The 19952-nt window shown below is 44.2% G+C and overlaps 1 protein-coding gene across 1 annotated transcript in view; it reads left to right on the forward strand.

Annotated features, from left to right (window-relative positions):
- GLP1R (glucagon like peptide 1 receptor) overlaps window positions 1-19952 on the forward strand; it is a 206785-nt gene that overhangs the window by 141493 nt on the left and 45340 nt on the right. Inside the window, exon 8 of the mRNA XM_069954373.1 lies at window positions 5224-5383. Coding sequence (XP_069810474.1) covers window positions 5224-5383 — 160 coding nt within the window. The remainder of the gene's footprint in view (window positions 1-5223; window positions 5384-19952) is intronic.

Genomic DNA, 19952 nt, shown 5'->3' on the forward strand with positions numbered 1-19952 from the left:
GTAGGAGTATGAGAGAAATAGTGTTGCTGGGTGGATTAGCTTGAGAGTAATACTTGCTGTGAATCCTTGCAGCGATGAGGAGAGATAACGGAATGACACCCAGATGAGAGAGAAGACTCCGGACACTTGAGCAGGCAGATACAGCCGAAGACTTGAATACAGCAGAGCACCTGATCCACACTTCTAGTGGTGAAGTGGGAGCTGCAGAGAAGAAGCCCAACTCCTCTGAGGCAGGAGAGGGACGACACACATCCTCCTTGCTTGGAAGCAGGGGGAAGACTAACTTGTTAGGAGGAAGTGGGAGGTCACATGGTTGCTCCTGGCCAGAACTAGTCGGCCATTGGAGGAACCATGGTTACAGGTCACGTGATCAACAGCCTTGCATACCACTGTACAATGCAATAATACACAGGACTATATGAGAATACACATGAGAATGCACATTACCAGAGAATACTAGGGGAAAACCAGCAGCAGTTGCAGTGCAAACACTTACCAGAACAGGCATGGACACAGCAAGAGAAATGGCCATAATAGGAGTAGTAGTCTGCATGTTCTGGGACACTGCACTGGGAGTTGTTTTCCTACCACACAGAGCCACACAGGAGCATGCTGGGAGTTGTTGTCCTACCACACAGAGCCACATAGGAGTATGCTGGGAGTTGTTGTCCTACCACACAGAGCACTAACACACACAGACAGAGATAGATATACTCACAGTCACACTGCAGTAGTAGTGGAGGATGTCTCTGCCCATGAGGATGACTGCAGAAGTGTAGTCAAACGACTACAGGACCGAAGACCAAATCCACACCAGAAACGATGAGCGCAGGAGTATATACAGTTTGCACACGGCGGTGCAACCAAAAGTTATCCAAAAGTAGATGGCGTAGTAAATCAAGGTTCATTTATTGCAACGCGTTTCGGCCCTATATTATCTAGCATGGGCCTTTATCAAGCATACAAAGCAGACACTGCATGAGGTATATATAGGCACAACTTGATGACATCATATGGGCATTCCGGGTCAATGACCTCAGGAAGTCCAAAAACAGGGTAAACAAACATGAGCACATGGTAGACGAACATAAACAGATAAGTCCATGTGGCCAGAGTAGGCAGATATAAATACATGCTAAAAAACAATCAGATAAAAAATTATATATGTATTTATATTTAGCATGTATTTATATCTGCCTACTCTGGCCACATGGACTTATCTGTTTATGTTCGTCTACCATGTGCTCATGTTTGTTTACCCTGTTTTTGGACTTCCTGAGGTCATTGACCCGGAATGCCCATATGATGTCATCAAGTTGTGCCTATATATACCTCATGCAGTGTCTGCTTTGTATGCTTGATAAAGGCCCATGCTAGATAATATAGGGCCGAAACGCGTTGCAATAAATGAACCTTGATTTACTACGCCATCTACTTTTGGATAACTTTTGGTTGCACCGCCGTGTGCAAACTGTATATACTCCTGCGCTCATCGTTTCTGGTGTGGATTTGGTCTTCGGTCCTGTAGTCGTTTGACTACACTTCTGCATTTGCTTCTCCCACCGTCGGTGGTGATGTCCCCCAGTACAGCTGCGGAGTACACCCCTTTATGCTGCATTTAGAGTTGTGCCTAATATTCGCACAACCTACCCAGGTGAGTGGATCCCTGTCAGATCTTCCTTCCATCCACCTGGTCACTTTTTTCTACACAAGGAAGCGCCCCCTGTCTCCCCTCTTCTCTGCCCATGAGGAGAAGCAGGTAGAGCGGAGGATCAAACTGCTGGTGTCTCCGTCGGGGGAGGGGGCGGGGTTATGGGCCTCTGTGAGCTGGGAGACGCTGTGGGGGGCGGGGGATGGGGGCCAGGCTGCAGTCACATGTCTGGGGAGAAGAGCTTTCTCGGCTGCTGTGCAGAGGCAGGGCCGGATTTATGGCCTCAGGGGGACGCAGGTGGCGCCCCCTTCCTGCCGTGAGTGCACAGCGCCCTGTGCGGCCGCACTGCTCGCACACCCCTAAGGCTGGCCCTGGATGCAATACATCCTCCCTTAACCCCTTGGGGGCCAGACTGTAAGCAGCGATCTGTAAAGATACTGCATACTGTAAGGAGCACAACACCGCTCACCGCTCCTGTTTGTGTGTTTTTTGTGTGTTTCTCCCTTTTTGTTTTTCAGATATCGGTATCCAGTGGATTACGTCGGATTCCGTGGACTACGTCGATGACCAGCGGTTGTTTGGTGGTTTTTTTAATAAAATGGTCAATGAGGGGTGTGGGGGTGTTTTTATTTGAATAAAAATATTTTTTCACTTGTGTAATGTCTTTATTTCTTTACTTTATAGACTTAGTAGTGGAAGCCGTCTAATAGACGGAATCCATTACTAAGTCGGGGCCTAGGGTTAGCCGGTATAAAATGGCTAACACTAACCCCCTATTATTACCCCAGTACCCAATGCCACCAGGGGTACTGGGAAGAGGCGGGTGCCAGTGGTCCAGGAGCGTCAAAATTGGCGCTCCTGGACCGGGCGGCAGCAGGCTGGTAAGATTTAGGCTGGGGAGGGCCTAAACCAATGGCTCTTCCCACCCTGGTGTTACCAGGCTGCTGTCGCTTGGTTTTTAACCCGGCTGGTTATAAAAATAGGGGGGACCCTATGCGTTTTTTTTAATTATTTATTTAAAAAAAAAACGCATAGGGTCCCCCCTATTTTTATAACCAGCCGGGTTAAAAATCAAGCGACAGCAGCCTGGTAACACCAGGGTGGGAAGAGCCATTGGTTTAGGCCCTCCCCAGCCTAAATCTTACCAGCCTGCTGCCGCCCCAGTCCAGGAGCGCCAATTTTGACGCTCCGGGACCACTGGCACCGGGCTCTTCCCAGTACCCCTGGTGGCATTGGGTACTGGGGTAATAATGGGGGGTTAGTGTTAGCCATTTTATACCGGCTAACCCTAGGCCCCAACTTAGTAATGGATTCTGTCTATTAGACGGCTTCCACTACTAAGTCTATAAAGTAAAGAAATAAAGACAACACACAAGTGAAAAAATGTTTTTATTCAAATAAAAACACCCCCACACCCCTCATTGACCATTTTATTAAAAAAAAACACCAAACAACCGCTGGTCATCGATGTAGTCCATCGAATCCGACGTAATCCACAGGATACCGATATCTGAAAAACAAAAAGGGAGAAACACACAAAAAACACACAAACAGGAGCACAACACCCATCATTGTGAGCGGTGTTGTGCACCTTACAGTATGCAGCATCTTTACAGATCGCTGCTTACAGTCTGGCCCCCAAGGGGTTAAGGGAGGATGTATTGTATCCCCCTTAACCCCTTGGGGGCCAGACTGATGTCAGACTGCACCCATCCCAGCAAGGAAGGGGTTAAGTGACCCCCCTTCCTTGCTGGGATGGGTGCAGTGCTGGGAAGGGGGTGGGGAGAGCTCTATACTCACCCCGATGTTGCCTCTTCGCTGGTCCGCAGCACAATGAAGTCACTGTACTGCGGACCGGCTCTTTATATGTGCGCTCAGCCGATCAGCCAATCAGCTGAGCGCACATATAATTCTAAATGTTTCTTCTAATAATGCTATTGTGATAACATAATTAGAAGAAACATTTGATGTTTTAATTAAAGTGATGATTAGTACAGAATGCTCTATTACCGGGAATATGAATTAACGGCTTAATGGAGCTTCCTGTACTAATTAACATTTAATTAATAAAACACATTTTTGTTGTAATATAATCAGTTTCGTTGTTCAATAATTTAATTTAAACGAATCCATCATTGTGCAATTAAGTATACTGTCAAAAAATAAATATATATATAAATATACATTTATTTATATATATATTTATTTTAACAGAATATTTAATAGCAAAATGATGGATTTGTTTAAATTTAATTATTGAACAATGAAAGGGACTTTATTACAAAGAAAATGTGTTTTATGAATTAAATATATTAACCATGAGAGGCATCGGCATCGGCATATTGCAGAGCATCGCAAACCCCGGTAATAGCAATTCATGTAAACTGTTTCCCTGCTTTCCCAGATGCATCCAGAGGTGTTTCCATCACTTTCTAAAGATTTTATTTGTTATTTTTAGTTGAACCAGATTTCCAAGTAAATGACCGTATGTTTTGAGCCGCATGTCTATTTTTTCCCACGGCCGTAGTTTCAGCTGCACATTTCCAGCCGCATAAAAAATACAGCCGCACAGATACATCGTGTGAACATAGCCTAAATCGGCGAACAACTGTTTACACAGAACAATATGCGAATTTTTTGCGAACGATCAACGACGATTTGAAAAGTTATCGAAAGATCAAAATGAACGATTTCTCGCTCCTCGTTTGATCGTTCGTTGCGTTTACACGTATGATTATCGTTCGAATTTGATCATTAGCGTACGAATTCGCACGATAAGGGTGGGTTCACACAGCGTTTTTGCAATCCATTTAACGGATCCGTTTTTTTTAATGGTCAAAAAAGTAGTGTCAACAGTACTTTATTGTGCGTCAAAAAAAAACATCCGTTTTTTTATAATGGAAGTCAATGGAAAAACATATCAAAACGGATGCACACAAATGCATCCGTTTTTTGCAATCCGTTTTTTGCAAAAAAGGATCAGTTAAATGGATGCTGAAAACGCAGTGTGAACCTAGCCTAATCGTTCCGTGTAAACGCAGCATCATTGAAATATATTTAGAAGAAAGTCTGATAGTTTGTTACAATGTATCAGTGGAGTCCAGGCTGTTTAGCTCGCAGAGCATTGTCTACACTGGATACAATTATATCACTTCCCAGCTGAGGGCAGGACTAGCTATGTACAATGTATCAGTCTGGGGTCCAGGCTGTAGAGCTCACAGAGCATTGTCTACACTGGGTACAATTGTATCACTTCTCAGCTGTGAGCAAGACTAGCTGTGTACAATGTATTAGTATGGAGTCCAGGATGTTTAGCTCACAGAGCATTCTCTACACTGGATACAATTATATCACTTCCCAGCTGAGGGCAGGACTAGCTGTGTACAATGTATCAGTCTGTACTGCAGTCTGTAGGGCTCACAGAGCATTGCCTAAACTAGATAAAACCCTGAGTTATTAAGCTATTCTCCCTGCATTTTGTGCTTCCCTTTAACCCTTTGCTCCCTGGACCTGTGTGCTCCTGGTATTAGTTGTGGCAGGACATTCAGTAACATGAGGTGTGGTCCCCGCAGGAGTCGCTCAGTTGCCGCCTGGTCTTCATGATGATGCAGTATTGTGTGGCAGCGAACTACTACTGGCTGCTGGTGGAGGGCATCTACCTGCACACCCTGCTGGTGCTGTCTGTTTTCTCTGAGCAGCGCCTCTTCAGCTTCTATCTGTGTATTGGATGGGGTGAGTATGGCCGCCGGGTTCTTTGTCTTTCAATGTATCTTCTGCCGTTGTCCATTGTTGCCCATTTTTCCCTATAAGACATATGGTTGCTCTGTGGATGGGTCCGCACCAACGTCCAGGAGGCCTGGGAGGCATGAGAACATGGAGGGGTCACCAAGGAACAGTCGGGTCTCAGAGAAGCTGGAAAAGTTCTGCAATGCTTTGTGTTGGTATTTGTCACCATTGTCAAAATCTCTGCCTGCTGTCAGTGAACAAAAACATTCTTATATATCACCAGTCCTGGAGATAACTCTACAGTGTATGAGCGCAGGTAAGATGTCTGGAATCCAGGGGGGGAAATATGTTTTTGTAAAATTGTGTGATTAATGCTGTAGCTTCTGATTCTAATAAAAACTACCTGTCCCTACCACTAGGGCAGCCCTTTACACACAAGTACAGTGGTACCTCGGTTTAACTTGGATTAAGAGTGTTTTGCAAGAAGAGCTCACAGTTTTTCAAAATTGTAACTTGGTGTAAGAGCATTGCTTTGGTTTAAGAGCTCCCTGTACTGGGTGGGAGGTGGAGTGGGGGAGGGGCATGGTCTGCATAGCGGGGTCTACAGCACTGTATTCTGACCCAGGAAGTCTACCTCACCTTCCATATCATAGCAGATCCACTTCAGGCTGGGGCTTACATCAGGAGACAGGACTGTGGGGGGTTATCTCTTCATAGCTGTAACTCCTCTCTCCCCGGACAGAGAGTGCTGCATGTATGTGCCCACATCTGTCCTGCTCATTCCTTCATGCTCCCTGCAGTCTCTGTCAGTCGTTGTGTTTGCCATCCTCTCCATTCGAGCTATAATGTGCCTGCACTTACACTCAGCTATGCACACTGCTGCTATAATGTGCCTGCGCTTACACTCAGCTTTATATACTGCTGCTATAATGTTCCTGCACTCACACTCAGCTATACACACTGCTGCTATAATGTGCCTGCACTTACACTCAGATATTCACACTGCTTTATATAGAAGTTTCTGTCACTGTCCTCCTGCACAGCTCTGTGATTCTCACTACTTCATTGGTCCATGCTGAACCCACACCCCCTTCCCCATTGCTGTCATATGACCACACAGACCTCGGACAGCAGCCCTGCTTCTCTATTCTAGCCTGATGTACTACGCTCCTGCATTATGGGGATCTGCAGCTCCATCCTGTATCTACAAACTGCTGCTGTGTTATCAGGGTTATGCAGTTACTATACATTATACACCACATTTCATTTGTTTTACATGTTATTCAGATCAAAAAATTATTATTTTGGAGGTGTGGAACCAATTGTCTGCATTTCAGCTACTCTCCAGCCCACAGCCCACAGCCCACAGACAGTTCTGCCCAAACTTTTGTGAACTGGGATTATTTATCAAAATTTTTAATTACTGAATTAATCAGAGACAGAGACAATATATCCAGCGTGGAGCGCAGCGGAGTCTCAAGGAAATCCAAAGCTTTATGCAACTTATCGCCTATGCGTGTGGATTGTAATATCGGGAGATTCTGTCCGCTAAGTATTCAGAAGTAATACCTGTGCCAGATAGTAAGTAAACTCCCTGTCCTATGCCCCACACGGTATCATTTCCCCCCACTTCCCTGAGGTCCTGTTTCTCCCCCCCCCTCCCCCCTAGTATAACAGATCCCCGGACACCTGACTTCCTCCACCTAAGCTTCTGCCATCTTTTGTGTTCCATGTCCCTGAATTCGCCTATTTACGGAGATTCTGCCTCTTACTTCTGTTCCCCCGGTCTTAAGCAGAACTCCTTTCTCATTTCTCACAGAGCCCCTGTTACCCCCTCCCTCATGCTTTCCCAGAGCCCCTGTTACCCCCTCTCTCATTCTTTCCCAGAGCTCCTGTTCCCTCCTCCCTCATGCTTTCCCAGAGCCCCTGTTACCCCCCTCCCTCATGCTTTCCCAGAGCCCCTGTTACCCCTCCCTCATGCTTTCCCAGAGCCCCTGTTACCCCCTCCCTTCCTTATCCTTTCCCAGAGCCCCTGTTACCCCCCTCCCTCATGCTTTCCCAGAGCCCCTGTTACCCCTCCCTCATGCTTTCCCAGAGCTCCTGTTCCCTCCTCCCTCATGCTTTCCCAGAGCCCGTTACCCCCTCTCTCATTCTTTCCCAGAGCCCCTGTTACCCCCTCTCTCATTCTTTCCCAGAGCCCGTTACCCCCTCTCTCATTCTTTCCCAGAGCCCCTGTTCCCTCCTCCCTCATGCTTTCACAGAGCCCCTGTTACCCCCTCCCTCATGCTTTCCCAGAGCCCCTGTTACCCCCTCCCTCATGCTTTCCCAGAGCCCCTGTTACCCCCTCCCTCATGCTTTCCCAGAGCCCCTGTTACCCCCTCCCTCATGCTTTCCCAGAGCCCCTGTTACCCCCCTCCCTCATGCTTTCCCAGAGCCCCTGTTACCCCCTCCCTCATGCTTTCGCAGAGCCCCTGTTACCCCCCTCCCTCATGCTTTCCCAGAGCCCCTGTTACCCCTCCCTCATGCTTTCCCAGAGCCCCTGTTACCCCCTCTCTCATTCTTTCCCAGAGCCCCTGTTACCCCCCTCCCTCATGCTTTCCCAGAGCCCCTGTTCCCTCCTCCCTCATGCTTTCCCAGAGCCCCAGTTACCCCTCCCTCATGCTTTCCCAGAGCCCCTGTTACCCCTCCCTCATGCTTTCCCAGAGCCCCTGTTACCCCCTCCCTCATGCTTTCCCAGAGCCCCTGTTACCCCCCTCCCTCATGCTTTCCCAGAGCCCCTGTTACCCCCTCCCTCATGCTTTCCCAGAGCCCCTGTTACCCCCTCCCTCATGCTTTCCCAGAGCCCCTGTTACCCCCTCCCTCATGCTTTCCCAGAGCCCCTGTTACCCCCTCTCTCATTCTTTCCCAGAGCCCGTTACCCCCCTCCCTCATGCTTTCCCAGAGCCCCTGTTCCCTCCTCCCTCATGCTTTCCCAGAGCCCCAGTTACCCCTCCCTCATGCTTTCCCAGAGCCCCTGTTACCCCTCCCTCATGCTTTCCCAGAGCCCCTGTTACCCCCTCCCTCATGCTTTCCCAGAGCCCCTGTTACCCCCCTCCCTCATGCTTTCCCAGAGCCCCTGTTCCCTCCTCCCTCATGCTTTCCCAGAGCCCCTGTTACCCCTCCCTCATGCTTTCCCAGAGCCCCTGTTACCCCTCCCTCATGCTTTCCCAGAGCCCCTGTTACCCCCTCCCTCATGCTTTCCCAGAGCCCCTGTTACCCCCCTCCCTCATGCTTTCCCAGAGCCCCTGTTACCCCCTCCCTCATGCTTTCCCAGAGCCCCTGTTACCCCCCTCCCTCATGCTTTCCCAGAGCCCCTGTTACCCCTCCCTCATGCTTTCCCAGAGCCCCTGTTACCCCCTCTCTCATTCTTTCCCAGAGCCCCTGTTACCCCTCCCTCATGCTTTCCCAGAGCCCCTGTTACCCCCCTCTCTCATTCTTTCCCAGAGCCCCTGTTCCCTCCTCCCTCATGCTTTCACAGAGTCCCTGTTACCCCCTCCCTCATGCTTTCCCAGAGCCCCTGTTACCCCCTCCCTCATGCTTTCCCAGAGCCCCTGTTACCCCCCTCCCTCATGCTTTCCCAGAGCCCCTGTTACCCCTCCCTCATGCTTTCCCAGAGCCCCTGTTCCCTCCTCCCTCATGCTTTCCCAGAGCCCCTGTTACCCCCCTCCCTCATGCTTTCCCAGAGCCCCTGTTACCCCTCCCTCATGCTTTCCCAGAGCCCCTGTTACCCCCTCCCTTCCTTATCCTTTCCCAGAGCCCCTGTTACCCCCTCCCTCATGCTTTCCCAGAGCCCCTGTTAACCCCTCCCTCATGCTTCACAGAGCCCCTGTTAACCCCTCCCTCATGCTTTCACAGAACTCCTTTACCCCCCACCCCTTATGCCTTCACAAAGCCCCATAAAATTAATATTTCCTTAAATACTCTGTGCTACTCTTCGTTCCCACAATATGACTGTATTCTAGTGCACTTGAGGGTCTTATTAAGGAAATCACTGTAGAGTCCAGTGGGTGGCGCCACTTAATGATTGACAGCCTTCCCTGCCTGATTGACAGCTACCAATTACCTTACTGCAGACTCCTCACACCAGACCAAGCTGGGACTCATATCTATTACTGACATTATATTAAATCTTTCCCCATATTATTATCCAGCAATTTCCTCAGTTCCTCTTTGACATTTGGAGCTGTAATACGTCTGCAGCCCTTGTGCTTTTGTTGCCAGTGATGGGGAGCAGGGGGGTATGGAGCTGCAGATGAACCTTTGTACCATGAGCCTCTATCTCTATGCAGAACAATAATTACAGGCGGCGTACATTATAAGTTCCACTGCTTCTTGTCACATCACTGTGATCCCCGTGAACAGTCGCACAAATCCCTCATTACTGGTAATGACCGGCCGTAATCTGTTGCCGTTGTTGACAAATTCGGTGATCTGTAATTTACATATAATTAGCACTTTCTGGTTCAGAACCAATCTGCTATTCACCGCACATTTACCTTCCAATAAATTAATTTTCCCTGTTCACATGTAATTTAGATCTTAGCTTCTAGTGTTAATTAATGGCGAGCGGCGGTCAGCGGCGGATAGTGATTACAGCTCTGAAGAACTTGTCCTAGAATCTGCAAGTCTGTTTAAGCCAAAATGTGGTAAATATTTTCAACCACTTTCTTACCTGCTGTTGGGAAACTACAACTCCTAGTCAGAGCATGCTGAGAGCTGTAGTGTCCCAACAGCTGGAGAGGCACAGGTTGTGGACTACTGCCTTAGGGTGTCAGAAAAAAAAAATACTCACCTGCCTCTGCTCCCCCACCATTCTCCTGCTGTCATCTCTTCCTGTTCTCTGCTCAGCCAATCACAGTGATTGGCTGACAGGCATTTCCTGTGTCAGACAGGAGAACAGTAAGCGCTGATGAGGATCGGCACCATTAGAACAGCAATTGCAGGGTTGAGAGTTTGTTTTTTGGGAATACCGCCTTAAAGGGGTTGTTCACCCCCCCCCCCCCCCCCCCCCCCCAAATCAACTGGTGCCAGAAAGTGCCAGAGATTTGTAATTTACTTTTATTAAAAAATCTCATCTTCCTGTACTTATCAGTTGCTGTATGTTTTGCAATAAGTGGTGTTCTTTCCAGTCTGGAGAGCAGGAAAGGTTTTCTATGGAAATTTGCTCCTGCTCTGGACAGTTCCTGAAATGAACAGAGGTGGCAGCAGAGAGCACTGTGTTAGACTGGAAAGAATACTCCACTTCCTGCAGTACATAAAGCAGCTGATAAATACTGGAGGACTAGATATTTTTTATTAGAAGTAAATTACAAATGTAATGCACTTTCTGGCACCAGTTGATTTGAAAAAATAAAATAAATTGGCGAACAAACCCTTTTTAAATACAGTTCATAATTTCTGGTGGATAATAGAGCAATGCCCCTTTAAGTGAAATTGATAGCGTATAGTCCAAGAGATAAGAATAGCCCACATAGCTTTATAAATCGTTTCCACTCAGTAAAACATAGTTGAGCGCAGTGAAGGTTCTTATTAGCCAGAGGGTCGTAGGAGAAGATGTGCATAATGTAATTATACTTATCATTCAGGTTGTTAGCGGAGGAGCTTGTGAGCCGAGTGTGACGTTCCTGGCATACAGATGTCTCCTTTCTTACTTCTCCCCTTGTCTTGACTTAACCTAAGTGGAGGGAGATGACCCTGATGATGACTTTGAGGAAAAGATCCTGATTTGGCTATACTCTGTCAGGAGTTGTTTATGCTATGTGTATGTGGCCACCCAGTGGTTGGGATGTGAATTGCAGCCTGTTTATGCTTTTGCGAGGATGTTATGAGAATTTATTCTGTTTCTGTTGCGGTAAATTAAACTTCTTATGAAAGTTAAGTAAGGATGTATGAATCTGTGCTGAGCCAGGGGTATTGTCTCCAGTTGTGCTGGTGTGGATACATACTGTATAACTATACTTATGTCTTTGATTTATAAAGGTTTTGCTCAGTCTCTAGTTATGGCCTGGAGAAGTGTATATCTGCGTTTAGTACTAATAAAATGTGATCTGACAGTTCCTTAAAGAGGAAGTAACAAGTAAACTCATCCCTCCTTGTGACTGCGTTGGTCCCGCTGATGGCCCCGGATATCATCTTCAGCTGGAAACTGGTTACGTCACATACCCGGCCCTTCCAGCTGCATTGTCACACTAACGGCTGAGTGATTGCCTCCTCAGCCAGTCAGTGACTGGGGTGATGTCCCACTACAGTCACTGATTGGCTAAGCAGGCAATTACTTAGCCGGGTGCATGACGTTGCAGCGGGATCCTGGTGTGTCGCTCTCGGATAGGTAAGTGTGTACATTGTTTATTATTTTCCTAACAACGCGCCCCCCCCCCCCCCGCCTGTCTGCCTTTCTCCCTTCACTGTTGATGTTTACATCACATGGATGTGTGCTTCATAAAAGACATGATTGGTCCAGCTGTCTTTGTGTTAATAGTTACATTGTAGTTGTCTATTATTTAATTCTATTAGTCATAGAATACTGATATTTAAGAAATTCCAAACAGATCACAACTGTGTGTTGTTGGTTTAGTACATTGTGTTTGGCTACAACTGTGACTGAGGACAATCACATTGTACTACTATTCAGAGCAGAAATCCAAGGTATTCCAAAGGGTTCACTTACTTTTTCTTGCAACTGTAAACAGTTTATTAGCTTATTATCTGCTTACATTCTCGTCCTGTTTTGTTAAACACTTTACGTAACCTTTGCTTTCATTTGTGCATTAGATGAAGTTACTCGTCGTCGTCTCTTTACATTAGAAGCTGCGGCTGATTCGAAGCTTAGATAAGAGTCTGTTCTCTAGGAGTTCGGGGAACAGCTAAGTGCTCTGTAAGAGTCTAATGAGGAGATTCTCATTATCCCATCTATTATATCGGCAGCCGCTATAAGGAATCTGCTACATCTTCCCCCGCTCTGATGATTATTTAATCCTTTTTTTTTATTATTATTATTATTATTATTATTATTATTATTATTATTATTATTTTTATTATTATTTATCAGCTCCTATGACAGGGAATCAGGAGTGGGAAGTTACATCCATCCAATTTATGTCTCATTCCAGCTAGAATTATAAGGGTTAAAAAGTTGCCAAATATTTAAAAAAAATTGCCCTGATTTTCCATATTCTCCAATCTCACCGATGCGGCATCCACCATCATATAGTAAATGTGAGTCACCGAGGATGATGAAGAGAACAGCGACAATTACTGATGATGATTTACAGAGCGGAGAGTCTGAGATTTATGATAAATTATTAACAATAAATTAAAATTAATTTGGTCGATTTGGACAAGAAATAAATCTCTCTCTCTGCCTGCGGTGAGCTGACTGTGAGATTTCATACACTTTACTGCTTCCTTTAGGCTGCTTCACACAGTATTTAGGCTTTTAAGAAAACACCATTTGTTTTTCTTTACAAATTTTTTATGGTGATTTTTTTTATACTATTTGTTTTAGTTCCATAGAGACGCCTATAGGAAGAACATGAGAAAAAACTATACTCAGAGCTTACTGTGCTGCAAAATAAATAAATAAATAAATAAATTAATTAATTAATTAATTTAATTAATTAATTAACACCAAAAATGAAAAAAACTATTAAAAAATATATCAAATATATGGAGTGCATTAGTAAAAAAGCACTAATAAAATGGTCAAAAAGGCCTCGAAAAACTCCAAGGGTATGGTCTTTAGGTATGGGGTTTCTTACAAGTCATAAAAATGGCAAAAGAAACTGAAAAATCCTTATTCCAGTTCATGAATATGACCACACCCACTTTTTCACCACACCCACTTTTATCCACGCCCACTTTCCCATTTTTGTTTTCACCAGGACTGATTTGATTTCAGAACTGGGTCACATGTGAGCAATGCTATGTGTTTCTGCAGCATTTTTGGAATACCCCTTTAAGGTTATCTGTCTAGCTGAGTGACATCTCATATGGCTGCCTCTATAGGGTCCACTATCTATCTATCTCCTATCTATCTATCTATCTATCTATCTATCTATCTATCTATCTATCTATCTCCTATCTATCTATCTATCTATCTATCTATCTATCTATCTATCTATTATCTATCTATCTATCTAGCTATCTATCTATCTATCTATCTATCTATCTCCTATCTATTTATCTATCTATCTAGCTATCTTTTGTCTATTTATCTATCTATCTATCTATCTATCTATCTATCTATCTATCTATCTCCTATCTATTTATCTATCTATCTATCTATTGTCTATCTAGCTATCTATCTATCTATCTATTTATCTATCTTCTATCTATCTATCTTCTATTATCTATCTATTTATCTATTTATCTATCTATCTCCTATCTATCTACCTATCTATCTATCTATCTATCTATCTATCTATCTATCTATCTATCTCCTATCTATCTATCTATCTATCTATCTATTATCTATCTATCTATCTATCTATCTATCTATCTAGAAACAGGAGAAAGCCGCACATCCAAAACTGCATGAAGCGGGTGCTATACGGAGTCAGTCCCCTGGCTTGGGGATCCCCAGAAGTATGTCCAGATATTCCTCAGCACGCCAGCATAGGTGGTAAAAAATGTGATTTATTCCATAAAGTACAAAAGATACAAAAGATGCGACGTTTCGACCTCCTCACGAGGTCATTATCAAGCATGCCAGTCACTGGCTTGAGAAAGCTCCTATCGGAGGAGCGAAACGTCGCTGTTGTTTCCCTGTATATCACGCATGGAATAAATCACGTATTTTTCAACTTTAAGTCTGGAGGTGCTGCAGTTGAATTTTCTTTATCTATCTATCTATCTATCTATCTATCTATCTATCTATTTATCAATCTATCTGTCCAGCTTCCCTTTACTACTCCGCTCGATCATGTTCCTTTCTCCCTTGACATCTTTCTACCACTAGATATCACTGTATTAATGTACATGCTTCAGATTGTAAATTCTTTATGGTCATGCTTAAAGGGGTAGTCCACCAAAAAAAAAATTTCTTTCAAATCAACTGGTGCCATAAAGTGCCAGAGATTTGTAATTCACTTCTATTAAAAAACTTAAGTCTTCCAGTACTTATCAGCTGCTGTGTGTCCAGCAGGAAGTGGTGTTTTCTTTCCTGTCTGACCCAGTGCTCTCTGTTGCCTCCTCTGTCCATGTCAGGAACTGTCCAAAGCAGGAGCAAATCCCCATAGAAAACCTCTCCTGCTCTCCAGACTGGAAATAATACAACTTCCTGTTGGGCATACAGCAGCTGATAAGTACTGGAAGGCTTGAGATTTTTTAATAGAAGTAAATTACAAATCTCTGGAACTTCATGGTAGCAGTTGATTTGAAAGAAAAAATTTTTTGGTGGACTACCCCTTTAATCTTAATAGCATTCCATGTGGTCAGGGGTGGTACTGCAGGTTAAACTCACCAATGGTGTTAATGTGACACATGATCAATACATGTATAGTTTATTACAGATGAACAACTAAACAAGTATCCAGGGGTTCATGTAGACCATGATCCATTCATGTATCATGTGCTTTGAGGAAGACAACAAGCGCCTTATTGTAAAGCATATAAAAGCTGCCTTATCCTGTGACGTCTTATCTCCGACATTGATGAAGACTGTTATCATCTCTCCTCTGGGGTTACCAACCTGTCGGAGAAGTCAGTGATGTCCATTATGGATCCCAGCTGGAAATGTTTTAGACAGAAAAGATCAGTAATAGCATTAGGGGCGCTCTTTTTTGCTGAAACATTTCTAGTTGTGCTCCACAACCGCAACAGAAGAGGGAAGAAGCCAAACCTTGACGGCACCGAGAACCTTAGAGACACAGATTCCATTATTTCAATTGTGTAATTGTGTAATGCTGCATTTCTCCTGTGGTGGCGCTGCAGGGGAATTGAACCTTTGATGTTGCATTCATATTATAGCAACTGATGGTAGTAGTAATGATGAGGATGATTACAATAGTTTAGTTGTGTGATTGTTACCTGCCTTTAGTTTATACAGTATACAAAATTCGTAAGAATTGTTCCCCAATTTCCTTTTCCGCGGTAGTCACCAAATTAAAATAATTTTCTTTACCAGATGTACTAAAGATTTATAAGAATCGCGAAAACATAGCCTAAAGGGGTTTATAAAATCTAGAAAAGTACTTTTATGCGTGTGTGCAATGCCTACCGAAAGATGCCACCATAGCTGAGAGATGTTTCTGTGCTGCACCTTTGTTTTGTTGCCACCAGGGCTTGCTGTAGGTATGACTACTCATAGTGTGTTATATACAATATGTTGTCTGCAGGGAAGCATGTGAAACAGGATCCCTCCAGAGGAGGGAGGTAGAGAGAGACCCAAGAAAGAGGGAATATAGCAGACATGATGTGTGACCTTAGCACTACAGGGAGGTGGTGAGAGGAAATAACTGTGTCCAGGGTACAGAGTGTCACACAAGCACCAGAGGCATGGTAATATCACTGCATGGGAGGCATCTTCCTTAGCTAATATATTAGCAATTGAATACTTTATGTAAACCATTTTGCACAAAAACTTTGAAAAGTAACTTTTCAGGGTAATCTGTCCTGTGTGTATATACTGTGTATATGGTATTTTTTTTACAAGTTTTCTGCAGGCTCCATCATTAATCTTAGTCATCCCTGAGCTTGTGGCTGTATATTAGCTGCTAAAATGTCTCCTTACACTGCACACACAGAAGAAGGGATCAACATGCTTCTTTTTTTATCTTAAGTACATCCTAAGAAGCAGCATCAACATGGAGGACATTGTAGAGCAGTACTGAACAGTGTAAGCTGAAAATCTAGCAGAGGGTGGAAGAGGAGGGGAGATCTAACCATGGACAGTAGGCTAAGGGTCCTATAACACGGAGTGATTTTAAATGATTAACGACTTACGATAAACGATCGCAAACAAGATTGTTTATTGTTAACCTGAAATCGTTCACCATATTGCACAGGATAAAAGTCGTTAGTTACGATCGTTTATTCCTTCTGATCCCAGCAAAACAATAAACAATGTGCAATTACACTGAACGATTAGTGAACAAATGCGGAACTTGAGCGAAAGAACGTGGAAGTACAACGAACGATTAACGATAATTTTAGGTTCAGATCTAAATCAACGACATACGAACAATTTTTCCATGAAATAGGGCCCTAAGTCTCTTTCAGACTTAATCCACTCAATTAACAACCCCCCCCCAAACCCCCAGACCCATGGGTCTGATATCTACAACCTGTTCCCCTGATACTACAGCCCCCCCTTATACCTGACCCTATATCGTCCCTCTACTCCTGACCCTATAACACCCCCTCAACCCTTTTACCTGATCCTATACCTCCCCCTCTTAAACCTGACCCTATACTGCGCCCCCCCCCCCCCATCATGGCAGACCCCCCTGTTTTGCTCCGTCTCCTGGTCAGTATCTCCCCCACAGTTTTCATTTTTCTCCACCATGTTTTGCCATTTTGTCTTCCTTTCATGAATCATTTTCCTGTGATGAAGCCGGCACATCTTCTGTCTATCACGCCGATAATTTCTCACTATGAGAGATCAGTAACGCTGTAGTGACAGTGAGATGGATAGTTACACATTTACTATCACCCAGTCATTGTCTCAGCCATGTGATACAGTAACAAGATGGATGATGCTCATGTAAATGTAACAATTACCCAACAAAACAATAGGAGCAATCCATGTCATCGGACAGTTATAGGCTATGATGATCCCACTGCGTTTTTTCCTCTCTGTTTTTGAAAAGAAAAAATGACATCCATTATTTCGCTGTTTGGCCGCCCGTCATGACATTGACAGCTGTTTGCACATTATTCTAATTTAGATGGACTTAATTGCCCTTTGGATGTGTCTTTAATTGAAAAGTCTATTGAATTTAATAGTAAAAATAGTGAAAGTTGGGTGAAAAAAAGCAAAACTGTCAACAACTAAAAAATAACGTCCGATGTTTGCAAAAGACGTCCGAAAATAACTTTAATGATCATTATTTTGACTTCCGCGTAGACAACGTCTGTCATTTTATACACTGTGTGCATTGGCCATTGACTTCAATGCATTGCAGTCAGTTAAATAAAAGCAAAAATGGACGTCTTTTCTCTTTTTTTGAACACCGTGTGCACATAGCCATATGGTGATATTCATGTTCCATTGTTTCATTGTTACAAGTAATTGTTACATGTGAATGGCACTTTATTGTGTATGACATCAGTCTGTGCGGTGTGGCATGACACAGAGGGCGAAGGGCTTGACACCAAGGGGGTGGGGCAAGACTGGGTTCTCCCTTTAGTGTTTTCTGAGGGAGTCCCTGTGGTCGAGTTGTAATTGTACAACAGCTGAATAGCCTCAGGTTGTCATTTATAGAAGGGTACATAATAATAATAATGATATAACTGCAGTCCCCACTCTCTGGTTATAATCATACGACTGCTGACCCTGCCCTCTAATAATAATCATATGACTGCTGACCCCGCCCTTTAATAATAAATATGACTGCTGACCCCGCCCTCTAATAATAATCATATGACTGCTGACCCCGCCCTCTAATAATAATCATATGACTGCTGACCCCGCCTTCTAACGATAATCATATGACTGCTGACCACACCCTCTAATGATAATCATATGACTGCTAACCCCACCCATGATTATGATGATGTGACTGCTGACCCCGCCCTCTAATGATAATCATGTAACTGCTGACCCCGCCCTCTAATGATAATCATATGACTGCTGACCCCGCCCTCTTATAATAATCATATGATTGATTACCCTGCTCTCTAATAAACATCATATGACTGCTGACCCTGCCCTCTAATGATAATCATATGACTGCTGACCCTGCCCTCTAATATTCATATAGTTGCAGACCCCGCCCTCTAATAATCATATGACTGCTGACCCCGCCCTCTTATGATAACCATATTACTGCTGACCCTTCTGCCTAGTGTATACAGCACAAACTGAAAAGTGACAGTAAGACCCCTATTACACAGTTAGATTATTGTGTGATAAATCATTATATCATTCGAATCTAATCTATAATCTTTCCGCGTGTAACCAGGCAACGATCCAATGAAAAGTCATTGGTGTCGTTGATCGCATCTTTTAAGCTGATCCTAATATCGTTGTTAATCATTCACAAATCCCTTGGTGTATGTACACAAGGTTCACTCGTTCATTGGAATCAGTGGGAGTCTACTTAATCAAAAAGTTTTTTTGGGGGGGAATAACGACCGCAATAACAATCATTAACAATGACTATAGTTTGTGAATTGTGGTGGGCGGTTTCTAATCATTCTTAAAATCGTTCCCTAATCGTTGAACGGAGAACACGAAAATGGCTTTGTCTAATAGGACCCTAAGGGCCTTATTCCACAGGACGATTATCGTTTGCATAATCATTAACGATAAACGATCCAAACGACCCCTATTGCGAAAGACCTGAAATCGTTCACCCATTTACATGGAACGATAATGGTTACTTATGATCGTTCTTGCGGGCGTCTTGTCGTCGATATTGCGTTCATTACTACTGTGAACGACCGAACGCCGTCTTATTCAATGCGATCGATTTGCGAACGAGTAACGATAAAAATAGGTCCAGGTCTTATTAATTGATCAACGATTTCTCATTCGGTTGTTAGTCGTTAACTGCTATTCAACCGAACGATTATTGCTTAGATTTGAACGGCTTAACGATAATCTGAACGATAATCGTCCCGTGGAATAGGGCCCTTAGTCTGGGAAGTGTTTCACGACATACTTGATCTGTGATCTTTTGTTTCCTTTAACAATCAAGATTCCATGAAATATCCATCTCCAGAGGGATCCCGGGGCTGGAGACACTTCAGAGAGTATTATAATTGTGTTGCTTCCTTTCTGGTTATTCCAAAAGTTACTTCAAAAATATCATCTGAGCAGATTAAATATGGGAGCCCTTCCAGGAGCAGCAATGAAAGCGCCATCTCCTGTGTATCGATCAGCGCAGCAGCGAGGCCAGATCAGTAAACAAAGCAAAATGTTTATCTCACCCCGACCATGACAGCAACGTAGGGAACAGAAAAAAATCAGATGAGCAGATGTCCAGATCATGTGCACGTGAGCGGCTCAGCGTCTGGATGATAGCGGAGGATGGAGAAATCTACATAAAAGCTGCATTCTGTATGTTCTCCATATACTGAAGGACAGGGGAGAGCGAATGTGCTAGAAATATTTGTTCTGCAGATGTCACACAATACAGGATATAATGTATGGTATATTACTAGTGCATCACTTCAAGGTTGCGATACGGAGCTAGAGGTAAATGAGTACATGACTGTTCTTGCTGTAAGTTACAGCTATGTGTCTGTGTTTGTGGGGACATCACCATCTTATCTCTGTTTCTAAGGAGGGTCTCTCTTCCTGTGGGGAGGGTCGGCTGCTTGTCTCTGTGTGTGAGAAGGGTCAGCGGCTTTTCTCTGCCTGGGGGGTCGGCTG

Source organism: Dendropsophus ebraccatus, chromosome 15 (assembly GCF_027789765.1).
Source record: "Dendropsophus ebraccatus isolate aDenEbr1 chromosome 15, aDenEbr1.pat, whole genome shotgun sequence".
Taxonomy (NCBI): Eukaryota; Metazoa; Chordata; class Amphibia; order Anura; family Hylidae; genus Dendropsophus; species Dendropsophus ebraccatus.